The sequence below is a fragment of the Colletotrichum abscissum genome, assembly GCF_030869225.1.
Source record: "Colletotrichum abscissum strain IMI 504890 chromosome Unknown Scaffold_16.1, whole genome shotgun sequence".
In the NCBI taxonomy this organism is placed as follows: Eukaryota; Fungi; Ascomycota; class Sordariomycetes; order Glomerellales; family Glomerellaceae; genus Colletotrichum; species Colletotrichum abscissum.
This window is the reverse complement of record NW_026850054.1, coordinates 192,471-211,833: the sequence shown is the minus strand read 5'-3', so window position 1 is coordinate 211,833 and position 19,363 is coordinate 192,471. Positions and strand designations below refer to the sequence as shown.

General features: G+C 55.5%; 5 protein-coding genes across 5 annotated transcripts; 3 read left to right on the top strand and 2 right to left on the bottom strand.

Moving 5' to 3' along the window:
* Positions 1–345: 345 nt before the first annotated feature.
* Positions 346–3,363, top strand: CABS01_07410 (fungal specific transcription factor; the record flags this gene model as incomplete). Its single annotated transcript, XM_060540773.1, has 8 exons — positions 346–408; positions 871–941; positions 1,056–1,476; positions 1,554–1,635; positions 1,692–2,168; positions 2,230–2,542; positions 2,602–2,918; positions 3,032–3,363. 8 exons carry the CDS (start codon positions 346–348, stop codon positions 3,361–3,363), a joined length of 2,076 nt encoding a protein of 691 aa, XP_060402941.1.
* Positions 3,364–3,495: 132 nt separating this feature from the next.
* On the bottom strand, positions 3,496–5,017 carry CABS01_07409 (mitochondrial carrier protein; the record flags this gene model as incomplete). The annotated part of the gene is made up of 4 exons (XM_060540772.1): positions 3,496–3,594; positions 3,660–4,481; positions 4,756–4,857; positions 4,907–5,017. The coding sequence occupies 4 exons, from the start codon at positions 5,015–5,017 to the stop codon at positions 3,496–3,498; spliced, it is 1,134 nt and encodes a 377-aa protein (XP_060402940.1).
* Positions 5,018–10,247: 5,230 nt separating this feature from the next.
* On the bottom strand, positions 10,248–11,633 carry CABS01_07408 (amidohydrolase; the record flags this gene model as incomplete). The annotated part of the gene is made up of 1 exon (XM_060540771.1): positions 10,248–11,633. The coding sequence occupies one exon, from the start codon at positions 11,631–11,633 to the stop codon at positions 10,248–10,250; it is 1,386 nt and encodes a 461-aa protein (XP_060402939.1).
* A 1,956-nt stretch (positions 11,634–13,589) lies between these two features.
* CABS01_07407 (uncharacterized protein) lies at positions 13,590–15,373 on the top strand (the record flags this gene model as incomplete). Its single annotated transcript, XM_060540770.1, has 3 exons — positions 13,590–13,656; positions 13,801–14,223; positions 14,292–15,373. 3 exons carry the CDS (start codon positions 13,590–13,592, stop codon positions 15,371–15,373), a joined length of 1,572 nt encoding a protein of 523 aa, XP_060402938.1.
* A 428-nt stretch (positions 15,374–15,801) lies between these two features.
* On the top strand, positions 15,802–17,844 carry CABS01_07406 (uncharacterized protein; the record flags this gene model as incomplete). The annotated part of the gene is made up of 1 exon (XM_060540769.1): positions 15,802–17,844. One exon carries the CDS (start codon positions 15,802–15,804, stop codon positions 17,842–17,844), a length of 2,043 nt encoding a protein of 680 aa, XP_060402937.1.
* Between the last annotated feature and the right edge of the window lie 1,519 nt (positions 17,845–19,363).

Below are 19,363 nucleotides of genomic sequence, written 5' to 3'. Positions count from 1 at the left end.
GCGGAAAATTAGCAGAGAAGGTGCTGAAGAGTGGGGCCCGGTCCCGCGATTCCCGACTTTCCCGACCCGGCCGAAGCGCCCCCCAAGTCACCTTACGGTCCCGTCGCAGTCGAAATGGTCAATTGCAAGCGCACATATCCGTTGGGAAGAGGAGCAACGCCAACAAGGCTCAAGCAGACCACAGACACATAGGTCCAGCCCGATCTTGCTATTCCCCTTCTCCACAACAAGGGCCCAAAGTTCAACTTTCTTCCGTCCCGCATCAACTTCGGGGAGGGAACCACCTCAGACCAGGCGCAAACAGCAGAGAGGGCAAGGCAGAAAATTAGCCCATGGAACATCACCATGTCCTCCACGAGGGCCATCAAGAAGAGCGCCTTTTCGTGCGAACCATGTCGTCGTCGCAAGGTACGTTTAATTCCGTTTCCTTCTCTTTGTGTTTCTGTATTCTTCTTGCGCGCTCTTTTTGAGTCCTTTCTCTTATCCCCCACTTGTCTGTCTCTCTTTCGGCACGCCGCACCACCACCACCCCTCCGCCGTGGTGCGCCTCATTTCCCGCATTCCGCGCCACAACCCATACCCCTGCCCACCACTCGGATCCGCGGAGGGTAGCGGAGGCTCAGGCAATGTTTGATGATCCTGCCTGAGGTAACCAAGGCTTGAGATACACGACATGGCCGGGGGGATCGACTCCCAAGAGGACGGGGTTGGGTGCGAATGGGTGTGGGACGGCGGCATCACGGCACGGAAGGGCGGGGGGAAGAGCGAATCCGGGTGACGGACATCATGCACAACTTCCGGCACGGCGGCGGCGCGAACGAATCGGAGCATGACGGCCTGAGTTGATGCTGACCCGGTGATTGACGGCAGGTAAAATGTGGCGGAGAGCAGCCGACGTGTAATCGGTGTGCTGCCCGCGCGGATGAGTGCGTCTATAAACTGTGAGTTTTCCCCTTTGCTAAGCCCCTGATCTCACCTGCAGCCTGGGATAACTCATATTCCCCCTACATCCCGGCGACTCTTGTGGAATATACTGACCATGTCGGATGAAAAAGTAACCCAACGTTGTCATACACATCACGGCTGGAGCATCGCATAAAGGAACTAGAAGCACAGCTTGCCGCCGCGAGAGCTCACGCACCATCCGGAGCGGGAGCGGGAGCAGGACCCTCAGAACCCTCCCGGACATCATCGCCTAGCGTCGGGCCGTCAGCGGGCCAGTCGCCCATGACGGATCCTCACCACTTTGAGTCGCAGGATGAAGAGTCTGTGAGCGAGAGCTTCAAGGGCCTCAAGGTCGACGACAAGGGCGCCATCACGTATCATGGCTCCACGAGCTTCTTCCAGCTGCCGAGCGATAGGCCGTCTGGCTCGAGGGACCAGCAGTCGACATCTGACCAGGCCATGCAAAGGCGTGAGAGGCTTGTAGCCAACGCCTGGCAGCAGAGGGCGCTCGAGAACATGTCCGATATACCGGTATGCTCTTCCTCCTCCAACCTCCGGTCAACTACCCGCGGAAAAGTGGCGTGTGAGCTGATCTGATCCTTACCTAGGAACCGTTCCAATATCTGCTAAATGTTCACTGGTGCTGGATCCAACCTCTCTTCAACTTCATCTACAGACCTGCCTTTACTCGTGAGGACAACCCCTGACTCTTCTCCTGGCATTTCCAAACTGAACATCTCTACCAGGTGACATGCAGACATTAGGACCATACTACTCCCACACCCTCATGAACGCAGTCCTCTCCCACTCCATCCGCTGGGGCCGAAGCGACCCGGCCACAAAAGACAGGCTCGACGAGTTCTACGACGGCGGCGCCCTCTTCGGCAAGCACGCGCGCAGCATGGTCTTCGAGGAGCTCAGCCAGGGCGTCTGCTCCATCCCCACCGTCCAGACACTCCTGCTCCTCAGCGCGCAGGAGTGCAGCGTGGGCAACAGCGCCCAGGCCTGGACGTACAGCGGCCTCGCGTTCCGCATCATCGACCACCTCGGCATCTGCGTCGACGGGCAGCGGTACCCCGGTTCCGTGCAGCTCGCGGACGAAGATGTCGAGATCCGCCACCGGCTGTTTTGGAGTTGCTATTTCTGGGACAAGATGATTAGTCTGTACCTCGGGCGCTCGCCTTCGTTGCAGCAGACGTCTGTGTCGCCGCCGCAGATTATGTGTATGTTTTTCTCTGTTGGCGCTTTCTGCAGAAGGGAGAATGCTGACTGGCGAGATGATAGTTGACGACTCGGCCGAGAACGAGTCGTGGACGCCCTTTGGCGTCGTACCGGAAGGCGGCTGGAAGTATCCCCCCGCGGCGGCGCACTCCACCTCGTGCTTCATGCAAATGTGCCGTCTCTCGATAACCTTTAACGAGATCCTCGTCCACATGTACGACCCCGTGCGGCCCAACAGCCAGGCCGAGATGCAGGACTGTCTCGCCAAGCAAGAAGTCGCCCTGCGTCAGTGGTGGGATGAGCTGCCTCCACACCTAAAGATCGAACCCACGGCTCTCCCAGCCCTGGCGCCGCCGTCGCACATCATCACGTTGAAGTACGTCCCGTCGTCCCCCTTTGAAGCGAAAGATACTGACATTTGGACCCTCCCCTTAGCGTCCTCTACCGCACCTTCAAGATCCTCCTCTACCGTCCCATGCTGTCTCAGCGCGGAAGAGTAGGCGATAACCTGCAGCCGGTGCAGCGGTACCTCGGCGAGTGCGTGACTTCGGCGACGGGAATCATCGCCATCTTTGATCTATTCTGCCGCTCCTTCGGCATCAGCCACTGCGTGCTCTCCCTTTCGTATAGCGTGTACATTGCCGCGTCCATCTTCCTGCTCCAGGTGCAGTCCAGCGTCGAGGACACGCAAGCGCTGCGGAGACTGGAGTACTGCGTCCGTATCCTGGCGTCCGTGAAGCGCATCAACCCAGGTGAGTTAAGGGTCTGAAGCATTCCCTCATCCCCCTTCGACATATTCCAGCCGAAGGGGAACAGGATCCAACTTTGAGCCCTAAACTCTGACTGACCACACCCCGCCCCCTAGTCATCAGCAGCGCCCTCAACCTCATCACCCGCGAGCTCGTCGGCCTAGGCATCGACATCGGCGCCCTCGGCCTCCCCAAGACGGCCGCAACGCCGCCCATGGCAACCTACGGCATCCCGCAACAGAGCCGCCACGGCGCCGGCGCCGAGAACAACATGCCCCCGACGTCCGTACCGCCCGGCCCGGAGGCCACCAGCTCCCCAGAGCAGATATACAACTTCCCTTTTGTCGACACCCTCGGCCCCGAGGCCTTTGCCATTGACCCGCAGGTCTTCCAGACCATGTCTTCTATAGAACCGTTGAGCGTCAGAGTCGGCGCGATAGATGAATAGCAACAAAAATAAAGCCAGCAGAAAGCCAGTCCATTTATGCATCAACTATCACTTACCAGAATTTAAAGGAAAAAGAAAAGAACAAAAAGAAAGATTTCCGCCATCCATGTTTTCGCGACGGCCTGGCCTTCTTTACAGGCGCTGCAGGTCGCTGGCTTTGCGGTCTGTCTGCGCCGACTTCATCAGACGCACCACTTGATCATAGACCGTGAACGTGATGCCGCTCGAAAGCTGTACATACCCGCATTAGCCAGATTCACTCCCACCATCACTCCCAGCCATGGCATCAAGCTTACCGTCAACCGGACCAACCTAGGCGACGTACCCCTCCAAAACGCAAAAACCCCATCACTCCTCAGAATCCTCGCAGCGCAGTCTACCATACCAGTATACCGCACGTCAGCACTCTGCACGCTCTGCATCCTCGTCTTGATATTATCAAACGGCATCGACGCGTACACCGTAAACACACCGCTCACACCGCCCAAGACGAGGGTACTCCCGACGCCGCCCTCAAGCTGAGGCCACCGCGCCGCGACGCGCTCCTGGAGCATAGCAAAGGTCGTGAAGCGGACTGCGCTGTTGGTGCCTTGTTTGCAGAGCACGGGCGTGAGGCCGCTCCATAGGCCTCGGATGCCTTCTTCGCGGAGCAGGATCCTGACGGCGCCGATGAGGCCGCGGTTCGCGAAGCGGTTTTCCGCGGACGAGGAAGAGGAAGAGGAGGGGGTGGCGGCGGCGTGGATCATTTTGGTCTTTATGGCTTCGCCTGGCGTCACGACGGCGACGGACTCTGCTGCGCCGGCGCTGAGACCGCTTACGACGTTGATCCACGCGGCACGGGGCTTCCTTCCCGGTCCTGATGGCTGGGGTTCCGAGCCCGAGAGCGCGTCGAGCTTTGAGCGCGTCGTTTCGAAGGCGAGGAACCGGATGCCGGATTTGGCGGCGTTGGAGGCGGCGAGGGCCTGGACGCCGGAGTAGATGCCCCTCACGCCCGAGGTGCGGATCGTGTCGCGGATGATGGCGAGGGAGCTGGGCGGTGAGTTGGGTCTTGAGGTTGTTGCGTTGGTGGCGGATTTGAAGTGTAGTTGGCGGCGTGTTTTTACGTATTCGGCTGGGTACTATATCGTGTCGAAGAGACTTGGTGTTAGACCTTTTTCTGTATGCTTGTTCATCTCATGTGCGCGTGACCGCTCGAGTGTGCCCAACATGTTTGTACGTTTGTGTATGGAACGTGAGAGTGAGTGAGTGTGAGTGAGAATAAGAATGTAAGTGAAAATGCAAGTGAGAGTGTAAGTGAGAGAGTGAGTGAGTGAGTGAGTGAGTGCGTAAAACCAACACACGTGCTCTATGTTTAGTCCTCGGGGAACATGGATGATGAGACCTTCCACTCACAGTAACAAGCGTTTCTGAAACCCCCGCAACACCGCCCGCCACGATCTTGGTCAAGACGCCGGACTGCTCCATTGCGTGGGCAATGATCTGATCTGATCTGATCTAGTCTGGCTCAGAGCTAGGCCTTCCCTCAACACCGAAGCGAAAAGACCTCCGTGAATGTCGGCAATCTCGCTCGCGTTTGGCGTCTCGTGTCGTCGTCACTCGTCGCTCCATTTCCTCTCCTAGTCCGGAATGCCGTCATGATATAACGAGCAACCATAGACCCTCCTTCGCTTTCCCCCCATGGTCCACCGTTCGCGGCCAAAAAAGAAAGCCCCGTTGTTTGGTTGTACCGGCCTTCATCGGCCCATTTCCTGCGCGCGATACCCCATTCTTTCCCCCGAAGGACCGGAGAGTGACCGGTTGGAAAAAGTGGTTGAGGAAGCTGCACGGTCACCCGGGCCCTGGAGGATGGGCGCTGAGAGGGGGCTCCACTCGGGCATGTTCCGAGCTGGGTCGGTTTTTGCGTTGGCCGGAGGGAGAGCTCAGAGCGGTTTGCCGTTTTGTTACGTGGGGGTGTTTATCTTGTCTCTCATCTGGTTGTGACGGCGATGCTTTCTTGGAAATGGTGTCTGAGAATCTCGGGCATCGTCCGAGTTGAGCTAAGGTTGATGGATAGAGTTGGCATCTTGGAAATCTTGGTGGTCTTATCGATGGTGTATGGATAAGCAGGGTGGCTGAAAGATTGTATCCGTGTCGATGGGTCACTTTTCCGTGCGTGCTTTTCCTCCTAAGAAGTTGATTCTCTGGAGCACCTGGCGAACTGGGGTTAGGAACTGGAGTCGGGAGGGCTGTGTAAGCTGGGCCCGGCTCGGCGCGTCCTCCGCCACGTCGACGATGATCAACGGCGTTTGATCATCGGTGCGGTTAGGCTCGGCGGGGTCGGACGGGGGTTTGACCGTGACGAGAACGGTGATCTGATGATACGCATACAGATCTGCCCCTCATTGTGCTTGACGAAGGTTCTCAAGGTTCGCAAGTGCTTCTCGGTCAACTTCCGAGCTGTGTGACGATGGAGGATCGCGGACAGAGGATCGTATCATGCCGGACTGCACTTCAAAGTTTCTCGAGGGGTGTGGGAGTACAGAAGAGTGAGTGAGCAAGCGAGCGAGCGGAGGAAGTGGGATAGGGAGGAAGGGAAATGGTCATGGATGGGTTCTGGATTTCCGTTCATGGGAAATCTGGGGGGACTAGCGCGTATATGCAAGATGCGTCCGGAGGTTACATGGGGAGAGCCAGCCAGGTTGTGAACCGAGCAGCCTAGGGACCAAGGGAATAGATTTGACATGTGGTATTTGCGGCATAGCGGTATGGGAGGGATGTTGGATTCATTGGGCAAGCGGATGTCGTTCGGGGTATCATCAGAGCCGGAGGGCCGAAGTGCCGGGGCCCTAGACGTAGAGACAGGTGAGGTGTTGTGCGCATGTACTGTTTCTTTCGCACCCGTCTCTCACCCTTTGCTCTCACTTGTCCGTGCCTCCAGCTGTAAGTCGTGTTTCCATTTTTAGGAAATACTCTGAAGCGTTTGGACCTGGTTAGTGAGGGCGAGTAGAGAACCAGTCGTACCGAAACTGTGGTGCGGTGTTCTCTGGATGAATGGATCAGACGGTTCCCATAACCCGTACGATTGAACGGCCAGGGTCCGAGGTTGAATAAGTCGGAACGACGTTCCGACGTTGTGGGCGTTTGATACTCCATAGAGGGAGGGGCTTTTACGGGACATTTACCGAGGGTGGTGTTTCGGGGTCCCGGCCAGTTTGAACATATGGAAATGCGTGAGCGAGTTTGCCAAGTTTCGTGAGTTGCGATGACAGGATAAAAATGGAAATGGTCTTTTTTTTGCCTCTAATGCTCAGTTTGGTTAAGTTTCGTCCAGCGTTAGTGAGAAACAAGATTTTACGCACGGGGCCAGGCGGACGATGCTTTACGGGTAGTTCCATGAGGAAAAGAAAAAAGGGTCCGAAGAGCAGCAGATTTTCAGTAAATGCTCGCTGTTAGTCTCGCTGTAAAGCCCAAAGGCCGAGTGTATCGTAACTTTGCACGAGGTTGGACGGTGAGTAACACCGCAAAAGTGGACACTCTTCTGCGCAACTTCTTTTCTTTCTGGCCGAGATGCCCGTGGGCGGATGGGATTATGGGTATTTTGATGTGCGCGCCATGTGTCGATACTCGATGGTGCATGGTGGATACTTCCGGTTTACCGGCAACGCCAACGGGGGATGGCCGAGGTTGTTATCGCGGACGTGGACCGAGGGACTGAGGGTATTCGTGCGGATAGAAAAGACGGAGGAAAGCTTGTTCTCTGGGGAGCTTATGTCGGTGATGGTCCGGGGCCAGGATGGCTGGAAGTTTACCGAGGGGACGGTGAGGCCGGTGCTTGATGCTGTGATGGACTGTCTGTCTTATCGTTGTAAACTACGACGTTGAATGACTCTTGGGACTGACTGCATTGAAGCACACGACTGAGAACTCGCTGGCAGCGACTACTGTCTTCATAGTCGCAATTTAGGCCCCATTATGTCAGCTTGAACAAGCCCCTTTGGCTCAGTGGTAGAGCGTCGCACTCGTACTTCGGCACCTCATGCGAAGGTCCACGGTTCAATCCCGTGAGGGGGCATTTCCTTTTGCCAATCGCGCATACATGTATAGAGAAATAGGCATGCGATAACAATCTTCAATTTTTGAGTTGTCAACATTATGCAGGTGTTCTGAGTTAGAGATCAAGCTTTAAGCTGCTCGCGGAAGGTACTCTATTGGCACGTCCGTGGGTACAACCATCTAGATCCACAGACCAGGCAAAAACGCATACCGCCAATAGCTCGTCTCTTCTGGTTCCTTTGCAAAGCTTACCTAGCATATATACACTTATCATGTGTATTGATAATTGTCAATAAGGTGTCTAGAGCCGGTAGCAACTTGCAGGTTTGGCTGGCTGTGTGTATCGCAGGAGCCACAGACCGATTGAGGCCAAGCCCTCCAGACGACGATGATACAGAATTCTCTACGGAGTACAGCTAGCCCTGCCTGATAATGTGATCAGCAGGAAGCCTGACGCCGTGCCCACGTGCAGTCCCAGCCTGCACTTGCAGATGGCCTCTCGGCGATGGGCATCTGCAAGTCCTGGGGTACAATGTATCAACGATTCGTTCGTGCCTCGGATGGAGGGGATCTGCAAGAGGGTTGTGGGGAGGAGGGGAAACGTCTTATGGGGGCCCCGGTCGAATCGTTGTGGGACACCGGGGAGGAGGGGTATCTGGTAACTTTTCGAAAGAGGTGTAAGATTGGCAGAGGGGTGAAAGTTCAACCGCAGAGGTAGGATACGAGTATCGGACTTGAAGTCAAGGGAGACTATTTCTCTTGTGCTATTTTCGCGCTGTATCAATAGGCATGATGGAATCTTGATGGGAGTCTCTAGTCGCCATCTCCAGGTTCGAGTTTGAAACGGTTCCGGCCCCGCAAAGCTCATACTTTCTCGGGGATCATATGGAGGGTTATGAAGACACACGAGTCAAAACGGCCAAGAACAAGCCTTTGTTCCCGTCCCTCGGCTGGGGATCGGCCTATTGAGATAGGGTGTGTTGCATTTGTATCCTATATAGAGGTTATATTTACCCGATTCGTCTCTGGAAAATAAATGCCACTTCGCCTCGTCCCAAGAGTTTCCAAGAGGACGGAGCTTGCAGAATCCTTGTCACACAACATGCGGAAGTTGACCGTTGGTGGCGAGCCAAGTTTGTTGAAAGCTGGGGGACGTTACAGTAGGATTCATTATACATACTGAAATCCGTACATATCCGGCAATTTTGACCGGCTGCTTGGGAAATCCGGGGTTCTTGTTGCCTTTGAGAGTCCCCCATGGGCATCGTGTGGGGTTGGGAGTGTGTAATCTCGTTTTTCCGTAGTTTTCCCTCATCTTCGGACGAATCTACCACAGTGTTTTGAAACGATGATTGATATGAGGGTCTTGGATATCTTAGAGCACACGAGCAACATTTCTGCTCGACCGAGTTCGGATTCGCACCAAGTAAGAAGCAGTCGATGAAGATACGATCAGGCTAGCTTATCTCAAATGTGACTGATGACATTATCCCCATCTTACATGTCCACTGCGAGCCGTGCTATCCGCAGCTACAAGTCCTCGGTCTAAATCATCCCGCCTAGATGTCGCAAAACAACTCACGTCGGTCACCCACCGTGAACAAACTTCTACTCAGTGATGCATATCCGTAATTCTGCTTGGCCATGGCCCATGATAAGACCTTGCCACGAGAGAAAAGACGTGCTTTCAGGAAGGACCACCGGCAAAAGTCCCAGCCACCATGCCCTTTCCACCTCTAGTAAGCTCGAGAATCGGACTTGTACCAGAATCGGTCCCACGTCCGCGAGTGGAGCCGCCCCCGGCCCTACCAGTCGTCACCGACCTAGAAGCCCCTCCAAGACGGGCTGCTTCGTTGACCTTGCAGTCCGAGAGATGCGTTCCGCCGAAGTGGCGTTTTTGCTCGCCGGCGGTGACGGTAAGCGGGCATGCAGTGTCAAACCCAGGTTTGTAGAAGTAGGTGCAAAGGCCGCCAGTTGCTAAGAAGCGAGAATTGCATATTGAGAGTTGTTAACCGAAAACCTGAACACTTTAAAACGTGCGTAGGATTATTAATCTCGCGGTCTTTGGCTAAGAAATACGAGTACCTTAGATAGATATATCACTAGGTTAACAATTTCTTATAGAGACTGCATATTCGAGATTCTGTGGCTCATTGTCTCCCCTTGATCTTCAACGCCGTATCTCAGAATTGAGAATGCGGCCCCACTAGCCCCGCGGCCGAGAGGAGCGGACACAACACCGAACTATCGGGCCGTCTCTTTCCAAGTTCAGGGTTTGGCGGCGCTGCCATGCCCCCTCATGTTGTCATTTCGTTCTCAGAAACTGGGGCTACTAGTGGTGAACTGTCAGAGCCAGCCCTCCAACCTCTGTGATTTGGGTATGGTCGACTCCCTCATTGCCTCAGCGTTTAGTTGGTCTAAAGTATTCTAGACAGGCGCTGCTACATATAGACTTGCAGGGATAGAGAGGGAGTTGCGATAATGTGAATCAAGTATCCAACGGAAAACCTTATCCTAAAGTTGCGGTGTTTTCCGTGTTAGTCAAGACTATTGTAATCGCGGACTTACACCGAACATAGAGCTCAAACGACCACACCGTAAATCACCGTATCACTAGATCATGCGGATTACGTGACAAGGTAAAAAGTTGATTTTGGCCAAGGCCATTATTACAAAGTATTCTATTTCTTATGGTCATAAATTCGTGTCGCGTCGAAGGCCGACGTAATTGTTGCTCTGCAATGAACCGCTTAGAAAGCCACACAACTCATGCAACAACGCTATGCTAGTAAAAGAAAATGCAGGCTCCTCCAACGTGTAAGCCGAGCAAACCATATCGATGATGTGACGCATCATCTGCTGTGACGGGCATTCCATAGATCCTCCGCGTTGCCCCTGAATAACCTGTCAACCAAGACATCATCTTTCCCGCACCAGTCGAGCACCGTCTCCATCCAGGGCCGGATATCCAGGCCCTCGAACCGGGTATGCGGCCAGTCCGTCGCAAAGATGACTCTGTCCTTGCCCCGCAGGTGAAGCACCTCTCGCGCAATCGGCTCCAGATCGCTATGATCTGCCTTAGAGCTCAGCCGGTACGGCGCCGATAACTTTACGTAGGTGTTCCCGGCTCGGAGCAGCTTGGCTAGGGACTTGAAGCCCTTCATGTCGTACGGGTTATGTGATGGCATGTCCTTGATATTGGGATGCCCGAGGTGATCGATGCAAACTCTCACGCCGAGGGTCGGGACGATGGGCTCGAGCAGCTCGATCATGGACATGGGCATGTACACCTGTATCACCCAATCCAGAGGCTTGCAGTCGTGGGCATATCGACGTAGTAACGAGTCGAGCTCTACAGCGTTGAGGGATTTGCCCACCGAGGAGAGGTTGATCCGGACGCCTCTTACACCGAGCCTGTGCCACTCTGCCAGGGTGCTCTGAGACAGGCTGCCTGGCTCGAAAGCCACCACCGCCCTGCCGCGGCGGGAGCCGAGGGCACGAAGGGCGTCGAGGAGGCAAGTGTTGTCGTTGCCGTAGATGGATGGCTGTACGAGGACGATATTGTCGATGCCGACGGAGGACTCGAAGGCGAGGGCGTGGTCAAGGCGGTGCGTTTTGGGGCAGTAGACTGCGTCCTTTGCCAAGGGGTAGGCGGCCGGGTCGACGACGTGCATATGTGAGTCCCACGCTCCGCGAGGGATCCGCTCCGGGAGAGTCAGCCTGCGCCGTGCGGGAGTGGTGCTGGCGGCGACGACTCTGGATATTAACTTGTCGTCTTTGTGCCGTGTAGTTGGTGCCATGATGGGCTGGAGGAGAGCCATGATGGACTTGATGTGATGGAGGAGAGTGGAACGGGCCTGGAGGATGGGCTTGGTTTGTAGCATGGTGAGGGAGACCCTATGTGTAAGAGATGAGAAGGCCCGGGTGGAGGCGAAGAGGTGAGAGAGGTTGCTGATATTGCGGGCGTTACTGCTGCTGCTGCTGCTGCTGCTGCTACTGAGGAGGAGTTGATGGGACTCTAAAGGACCGGGGGTGGTTGAGGGCTGAGAGTGGTATGGAAGGGATGAATCCTTCTCCTCGCGTGAACAAACTGGCGACAGGACCGACGACACGGGGTTTCTGTCATCCGCAACTGTTACCACGATGGGGGTCGGCAACGGCATAGGAGAGGGAGTAGCAGCAGCAACAGGTGTGCGATGACGGCGGCGGTGCGCCTGCACATATGGACGTCGGCCCATTGCGCTTGGTGAGATTCCGCCGAAGGCCCGGCACGTCGTTGTGTGGATCATTGAGTTGCAGCATCCTCAGGAAGATGGCCGGCCGTATAATAGAAAGAGGAGATGTGGTTCTCCAGTCCGCGCCCGCCTCCGTTCTCCAGCAGGAGGAGCATGCAGGTGTTAGCAAGTAGTAGGAACGATAGTGGAGATTGTTGACCCGTAGATGGAGAGAGTTTGAGGGAAGAGGAGACCGGAGTGGGAAAATCGAAAGGGAACAAGAAAAGATGGCAGGCCTCTGCTGTGTGGTGTTTTTGGTGGTTGAGTTTTTGGTGGTGCGTTGGGCTCGGAGGATGACCGATACCACAAGGTAGCGCAGATGCGGCTTTGCGTGATGTGGTGTAGTTGCGGACGGGACGGCGATGTGCGCGGTGTCTTTTCCTACTACGGACTTTCACGTAGGTGTCACCGTGTAACTCCAAACCACCTTTACGCATACATTATTTCACCTATTTTCAGCACACACATGCACCCGTGGAACCTGACCGACGGAAGGCCATGCAGCGGTGTCAAGTCACAAAGTGGAGGGATGATTGGCCTCCAAGCCCTCGGGTTATTGGACAGCGGCGCCTTAAACTTACCACGGACGTGGAGAGAGAATGCCTGCAGAGGCTACGGATACTTGCCGTGGCTAGGTGCCCTTAGTCGTACTAGGTAGTGCAAGAGAGAGCAAGCGAGCAAGCAAGCAAGCAGCGTGGCAGCGTCACTCTGGGCTCGCTGTTCGCCACGAGTCAGGGCGCGGACCACCGACGTACGGCTGCGAGGGCCGTCGGAAGTTGACCGAGAGTTGAGAGAGACTCTGACAGAGAGTGCCGGTAGCAGAGAGAGATCAGCGGTAGGCTGCTGGCAAGAGAGATGGGATGGACGAGTGGCCTGGAACCCGGCCGGAAGCCCCCCGGGAATACCGTCTCGACGCCAATGTACGGAGTAGGCTAAGTCATGTAGCTCTACTGCGAACTTGACGTTGGGGGGTACATTGGTCCCTTGCCTTAGCCCAAGCCCGGCACTTGTGCGGCGCAGCGGGAGGGAAGGGCTGTGATGAGATTGAACTCTTGGAGACTCTAGCAGACTCTTGGGGGAGACTCTAGTAGAGAGTCTGAGAGTTTGGGAACTGGATGAACGCAACTCCCGGCCGATTGTGGAGTGACATTACTAAGATTGTTGCCCCCCTCCATCATCTGTAGTCTCTCCTCCAGGCTCTTCTTTCACCCTTCGCCGGCCTCCCACTCCTGCGACCTTTTTCGTTCGGTCAACGTCCGATGTCCTCCTGCGAAGAGGTCTGAAGTCATACCGAGTACTGAACCCATACCGTTCACCCCCACACTCTTTGCTGCACGAGATCCCCTCTCGCGTCTTCTCTCCTTGCGCCGTGCGATCGCCCGCCGAACGAAATCGTGGGGTTCGAGACCAGTTGAACCAGGGCAACACACCAGGGGCCCATCCAAAACTCCGGAGAACGTCGAGAGAGGGTTACCCGTTGGGCCGTTCTCCCATCGAAAGGGAGGCCCAGGCCGCGCAGCCGTCTTTTACCCCGTGGGATAGGATCGAGTTCACCCCCTCACCCACACCCCGCGTTTTCTTGTCTTGGAGCAGACGACGACGGTTTTCCGTCACACGGGAACGAGATTCGAGGGCGCAAAGTGTCTACGAAGGAGCGAACCCGAGAAACCACATAAGTGAGGCGAGGGATCGGAGGGGGTAGTGGTGCGAGCTCGTCCCGTCTGAGATTGCGTGTCGGAAAATAGGGGGCAAAAATTACGACTGGAACGAAAGAGATTGAAAAATTCTTCTTTTTTTGCATTTCATAACTGCATACACTCTTTTCTTGGTTCGCGCCCGCAACCAAAACCTCTCGTTCCAACCCCGTCCCAAATCCCTTCGATATCGACGCAAAGGAAGGGCGTCGCAGGGGTTTTTAAGATGGTCCAATTCAACACCTATTATCTCCTTACCATCATCGTTATCTCGTGCGGGTCTATTCCCAAGGGTAAGTAACCAGTTCCCGTTAGATCTTGCGGTCAACATCCGTCCGACCTTGACAGGCGATCCGTCCCTTTTTTTTACTCCACCGTCCACACACACCAAAAATCAACACCAAAACCCACGGTGCGCTGACTAGCTCCCCACGTAGGCTACGATGAAGGCGGGTTCAGCGCGTCAACGGGCCTGGCGTCCTTCAAGGAGGATTTCGGCCTCGTCTCGAGCCTCTGGAAGGGCAATGAGTCCGGTTTGGCTGACCGCAAGGCCAACATTTCGTCGTTTGGTGTCCTCGGCGCCGCCTTCGGTTCCATTATCGCGCTCGCCGTAAATGACCGCCTCGGACGATTGAGGGCGTGGCAGCTCTTCATCGCTGTCTGGATGACGGGTTGTCTGATGCAGGTCTTCTCGTCCGGCATCCTGGGGTTTATGCTCTTCGCCCGGATATGGGGCGGGCTCGGCGCCGGAGGACTTACGGTTGTTGCGCCGCTGTACCTCTCCGAGATTGCGCCCGCGAGGTCGCGCGGTATGGTCGTCAGCATATACATGGTCGTGTTACTGTCGTTCCTCACCATTGGTAAGGCCACCCCCGGGAAGACATTCTGCGATCTCGTCGATTCAATTTACTGACCTACCGTGAATTAGGCTTCTTCATCAACTACGCCGCGAACGCGACCCTCGCTGCGACGAGGCTGCAGTACCGCCTCGTCATCGCCGTCCCCCTCATCCCCGTAGGCATAGCCTTCATCGCCTCCTTCTTCCTCGACGACACCCCGCGCTGGCTCGCCTCCCGAGACCGTGGCGACGAAGCGCTCGCCGTGCTCGCGAAACTCCGGCACGCCGACCCGAGCGACCAAGCTCTCGCCCATGAATACGACGAGATCCACGAACAGATCCGCACGCGGCAGCAGATCCTCGCCGACTCTTCGACATGGGCCATCATCAAGGACATTGCCACGATCCCTACCTACCGCACGCGCTTCCTCCTCGGTGCCGTCATGCAGACTGTCGCGCAGTGGTCTGGCGGGAACGGCATCACATACTACATCCCTGAGATCTTCCGGTACGCCGGTGTTGTTGGGGATAATACCTCCCTCATCACTAGTGGCGCGTACGGCGCTGTCAAACTTGTGTTTACAATGGTCTTTACCTGGGGTCTCGTTGACGTCTTCGGTCGTCGCCGGTGTTTCATTACGGGCTTGTTCCTGCAGTGCATCACGCACGTATACATGGCCATCTACATGGCCATCTGGATTGACGGTACGAACAAGTCGGCCTCCGATGCCGCGATCGCCTCCGTCTTTGTCTATGCCGTCGGCTGGTCCATCGGCTTGTGCACGGTACAATACCTTTACGGCACAGAAATCTACCCGACCCGCATCCGCAGCGTCTGCTATGCCAGTAACATGGCCCTGCACTGGTTTTTCCAGTTCGCTGTAGTGCGCGTGACGCCCAACATGTTTGTCAGCCTCGACGTATGGGGCGCGTACGTTTTCTGGGCGGTCGTCTGCGGCGTTGGCCTTGTGGTCCTCGGCCTGTGGGCGCCGGAGACGAAGGGCATCCCCATGGAGAGGATGGAAGAGCTGTTTAGCGGTCGGTGGTGGATGGGATGGAGGGCCAGTGTGGATTTGGACTCGAGCGAGACGAAGCCTTTTGGCAGAGGCGACTCATCGGGCAAGGAGTCAAAAGAAGCCCCATTTGCGCATGACCGGAAGACGGATGTCTGAGTTGAGGCCGGGATGCTTTCTTAGTTCATATTTATGAGTCTGTATGTTTCTTTTAATGATCACCAGATACCAATTGTACAAATTCATTTTCACTGTTCGGAATGGTTGTCACTTTGTTGGGTCCTCCTCGTTGATTGGTGCTGATTCTGTGCCTGCCGGGGCTTCCCGGCCGAATGTCCGGAGCCGAAATCGGTAAATGTGGGTCCTCTCGGCCGATAGGTAAACCCGCCAAGACGGGAAGGTGAGAAGACGATTGTCACCTGAAGGATCGGGACCCCTCACAGGGCAACGTCTTCACGAACGCGTGCTCTTCGTCATCATTGCCATCAGCAAATTTCGTTTCACTTCTTCTTCCCAACTATAAATCACTCAATGCGTCTTCCTGGAGGTGTGTGTGCCTGACTGTGTCCGTCACAACGAAAGCAAACATGGAGAAGAGACAGCTCGCCGAGGCCCAGCCCCGGCCGGCACCCCCGCCCCCATCTCGGAAGCCGGGACTACGTCAACGGCTCATGTTCGCCGGTGTTCTCTTGGCTGTCGGTTTGTTGAACATTCACCTCACAAGAAAACACCGTCTAGACCAGGACCACAGAGGGGAGCTTGTGCCAAACCCGATCCCAGTACAAGAATCCCCGTTTGGTCGGTTCCCTCTACCCAAAGATCCTTTCAAGCTCATCCCTTGTACAAATGTTACCGTCCCGCCGGAACTCGATGACGCTCATCCCGAGGAGACGTGGTTGAAAACCTTTGATCCGGACCCGTCCAATTGGAGCTGGGGAAACAAGACCGTCTCCGTTGATGGCAATGATAGTGACCCCTTCTCCGGCCGAGGCATCTACCTCTGCGGATATCTGGAGGTGCCACTAGACTACACCAATAAGTCAGACGACCGGATCGTTCGACTCGCAATCATCAAATACCAGGTCTCGGGCCTAGCCCGCGTAGGTGAGCCCGACAACGGCACCAGAAACCCACCCCCCGGCGGCAGAAGCGAGCGCACCCTCGTCATCGAACCCGGCGGCCCAGGTGGCAGCGGAACCTCGTACGGCTGGAGAGTCGCGGAGCAGTACACCGAGCGCTTCAGCGATGGCAAATTCGATGTGCTGGGCTGGGACCCGCGAGGCGTCAACATCACCCGCCCCTCCATCTCCTGCTTCCCCTACGACGCCGACAGAGACCGCTGGTCCATTCTGACGGGCCAGTACATCGAAGTGTCCGCCGACCCGAAGCGTCAGCTGCAGATTGCCGACGCGATGAACGACGCCACCTTCAAGGCCTGCTGGGAAGTCCACGGCGACCTCGGCCGCTTCATGGGCACATCCATCGTCGCGCGCGACTTGGAGGAGATCCGCAAGGCACTGGACGAGGGTGAGTTGACGGGATACCTCGTCAGCTACGGCACGGGGATCGGACAGACATACGCCAACATGTTCCCGGACAGTGTCGGTCGGGTGATCCTCGACGGGACGGAATACGTCCGCGATCACCGCGAACTAGGCGGCTTCGGGTGGACCGCGCTCGACAACGGCACCCATGCCTGGTACGACGGGTTTCTCGGCGAATGCATCAACGCCGGACCGGATCACTGCGCGCTGGCAAAGCTCAAGAGCAGCAGCGGAGAGCCCCTCGTGCTGAAGGATCTGGACAAGCGCATGATGTCCCTCCTCACGTCACTCATTGACCGCCCTGCCATCGGGTACACCGAAGAAAGCGGCCCGTCTCTCGTCACGTACTCGGTCCTCGTCGCCGCAATCTACTCGGCTCTCTACAACGCCCAGAGCTGGCCGGCCCTCGCACAGATGCTATACGAGCTCGATCAGGGCAACTCGACCCTGGCCGCTGCGTACCTGGAAGAGCGGGCCTGGCAATACGACCCGACGCTCCCCGCGACACCCAATAAGCGGCCCGCCTCGGATGAACTCGCCTTCATCGTCATCTGCGCAGATGCCTACGACGCGCCGTTGCCACCCGACGGTCTCGTCTGGTGGGAATCCCTTTGGGCCAACATGTCGTCTCAGTCCTGGGTTGCGGGCAACTCGCGCTTCTTCGATGTCTTTCCTTGCCAGCAGGTCCACAAGTACTGGCCTGAGCCGGTGGACGTCTACCGCGGGGACCTAAATCACACGCTCAAGAACCCGATCCTGTTAATTGCGGAGACGTATGACCCGGCCACGCCGCTGCGTAACGGGCGTAGGTTATTGAACGAGATGGGGCGGAACGCGAGGTTGATTGCGCATCATGGGTATGGGCACTCGTCAAGGGATACGTCTGATTGCACGGAAGGGATTGCGAAGCGGTATATTCTCGAGGGGACGTTGCCGGATGAAGCGGAGACGGCGTGCTATGCCAACGAGAAGCCGTATCTGTATGGCGCCAAGGATAAGAGTGTGAAGACTACGGCTGATGAGGGCTGGGACCCGGTCGCTGCGTGGCGTGAGCATCAGCGGGAGATAGCTCACATGCGTTTCTAAAAGTTTGGGGAGTGATGAGATCTGGGCTAGTGAGATGTACTAGAGAGCAAGCAGTGTACGTTAGTGGATAAGTACTAGAATAGGAGGGACTTGAGCCGATTTATATCACAATCCCCCTTCCCAATGCCTGTCGGCTGTCCTGTATAATGTCTGCAATCGACCTTGTAAACTCAGAAATTTCCGCCTAGAGTTTTACACAGCCTCTGAAAATAGTGCTGCTCGCAAGGCATCAATCTTCATCATTGTTTCTCACGAAAGCTGCTGGGACGCCCGAGAATGCACTTGTAACGGGCGCCTAAAGGGGAAATTCTAACACCAATCCTCTTGTGGTTATTCTCAGGGGTGGAACCACCCAAGCATCCTTCGAACAACACGACAGAAGGAGGTAAAAGACTTCCACCTACTTTCCATAACACTAGTATGCTCTCTGTCTTCTTCCCGAGCACCAAAGTGCCATTTATTAGTGACGTCCGTGAGGAAAGTCATCATTCAGTGTATGACTGCGGTGAAGAGAATCACGAAACCGCGGCTGCTGGTCTTATCCATGATCGTGTCAAGTGTCCGAGAGAATCTATTCTTGTCAGATAGAGAACGACTTCAGAGTGTATTTATATATTTTCTTAGTTCCTCATCTAGAGCCCTTTTGGCTCAAAAGGTGGCACTGAGTTTTCATCCAGCGGATAAGCTAGTCAATGTAGCAATAACTTGGAGAATGGGTCTTGAGCATTGAATATATCGAACCTTGATGGCATTATGGGAAACTTTGAAACAAGTAAGTTCATGCACTCCTGCAAAAAGTCTAGGTGGCGAGTTTTTCACTCAAGCACGATGGCAATTGTAGGCCCAAATGGCCGTGACGCTGGTGTGCCCTTCCTTCTCAAGGCGTAAACACCTCGATTGTCACTAGGCAGCGATATTTAAATGAAAGCAAAAGTGTTTTCGACAGAAACCTGATGCGGACACAGTTCTCGATCAACGAGACAGTTTGAGTCATGTGAAGAACGTTTATGAACCATGATAAAGCGGAAATGTCCATGTCTTTTATGCACGAAGAGTGATAGTCTATGGTAGTTTCAACATCGCCGTATCTACTTGCAGTTGCAGTAGACACTTGAACAGATTATTAGCAAGCCGTAGAGACTCTCTCATGGCAGCAACTTACAAATCTTGTGCAGTGGCGCCGCCTCCGCCGGAGCAACCATCGTAAGCGCCACCCCCCGACTGACACTGTTTTCAAGAATCAGTATCCGAGAGCCAACGGAAAAATTTCAAAGGAAGTTTACCTTGGCCGGGCAGCCAGCGATGCAGTCTTCCTGCGTGCTGTAGACGTGTCCAGTCCAGGCGTGTGCGGCCAGAGGCGCTGTGAGGGCGATGACGAGTGTGAAGAGCTTCATTTTGTGATTTAAGGTACGTCAAGATGGGTATTGTAGTACAGACGTGGGTTGCGAGAGATCCAAGAGAGAAATGTCGAAGCCTTAGTTGGTGGAAGATGCGGTCTACTTATACAAGTTGGATTTCG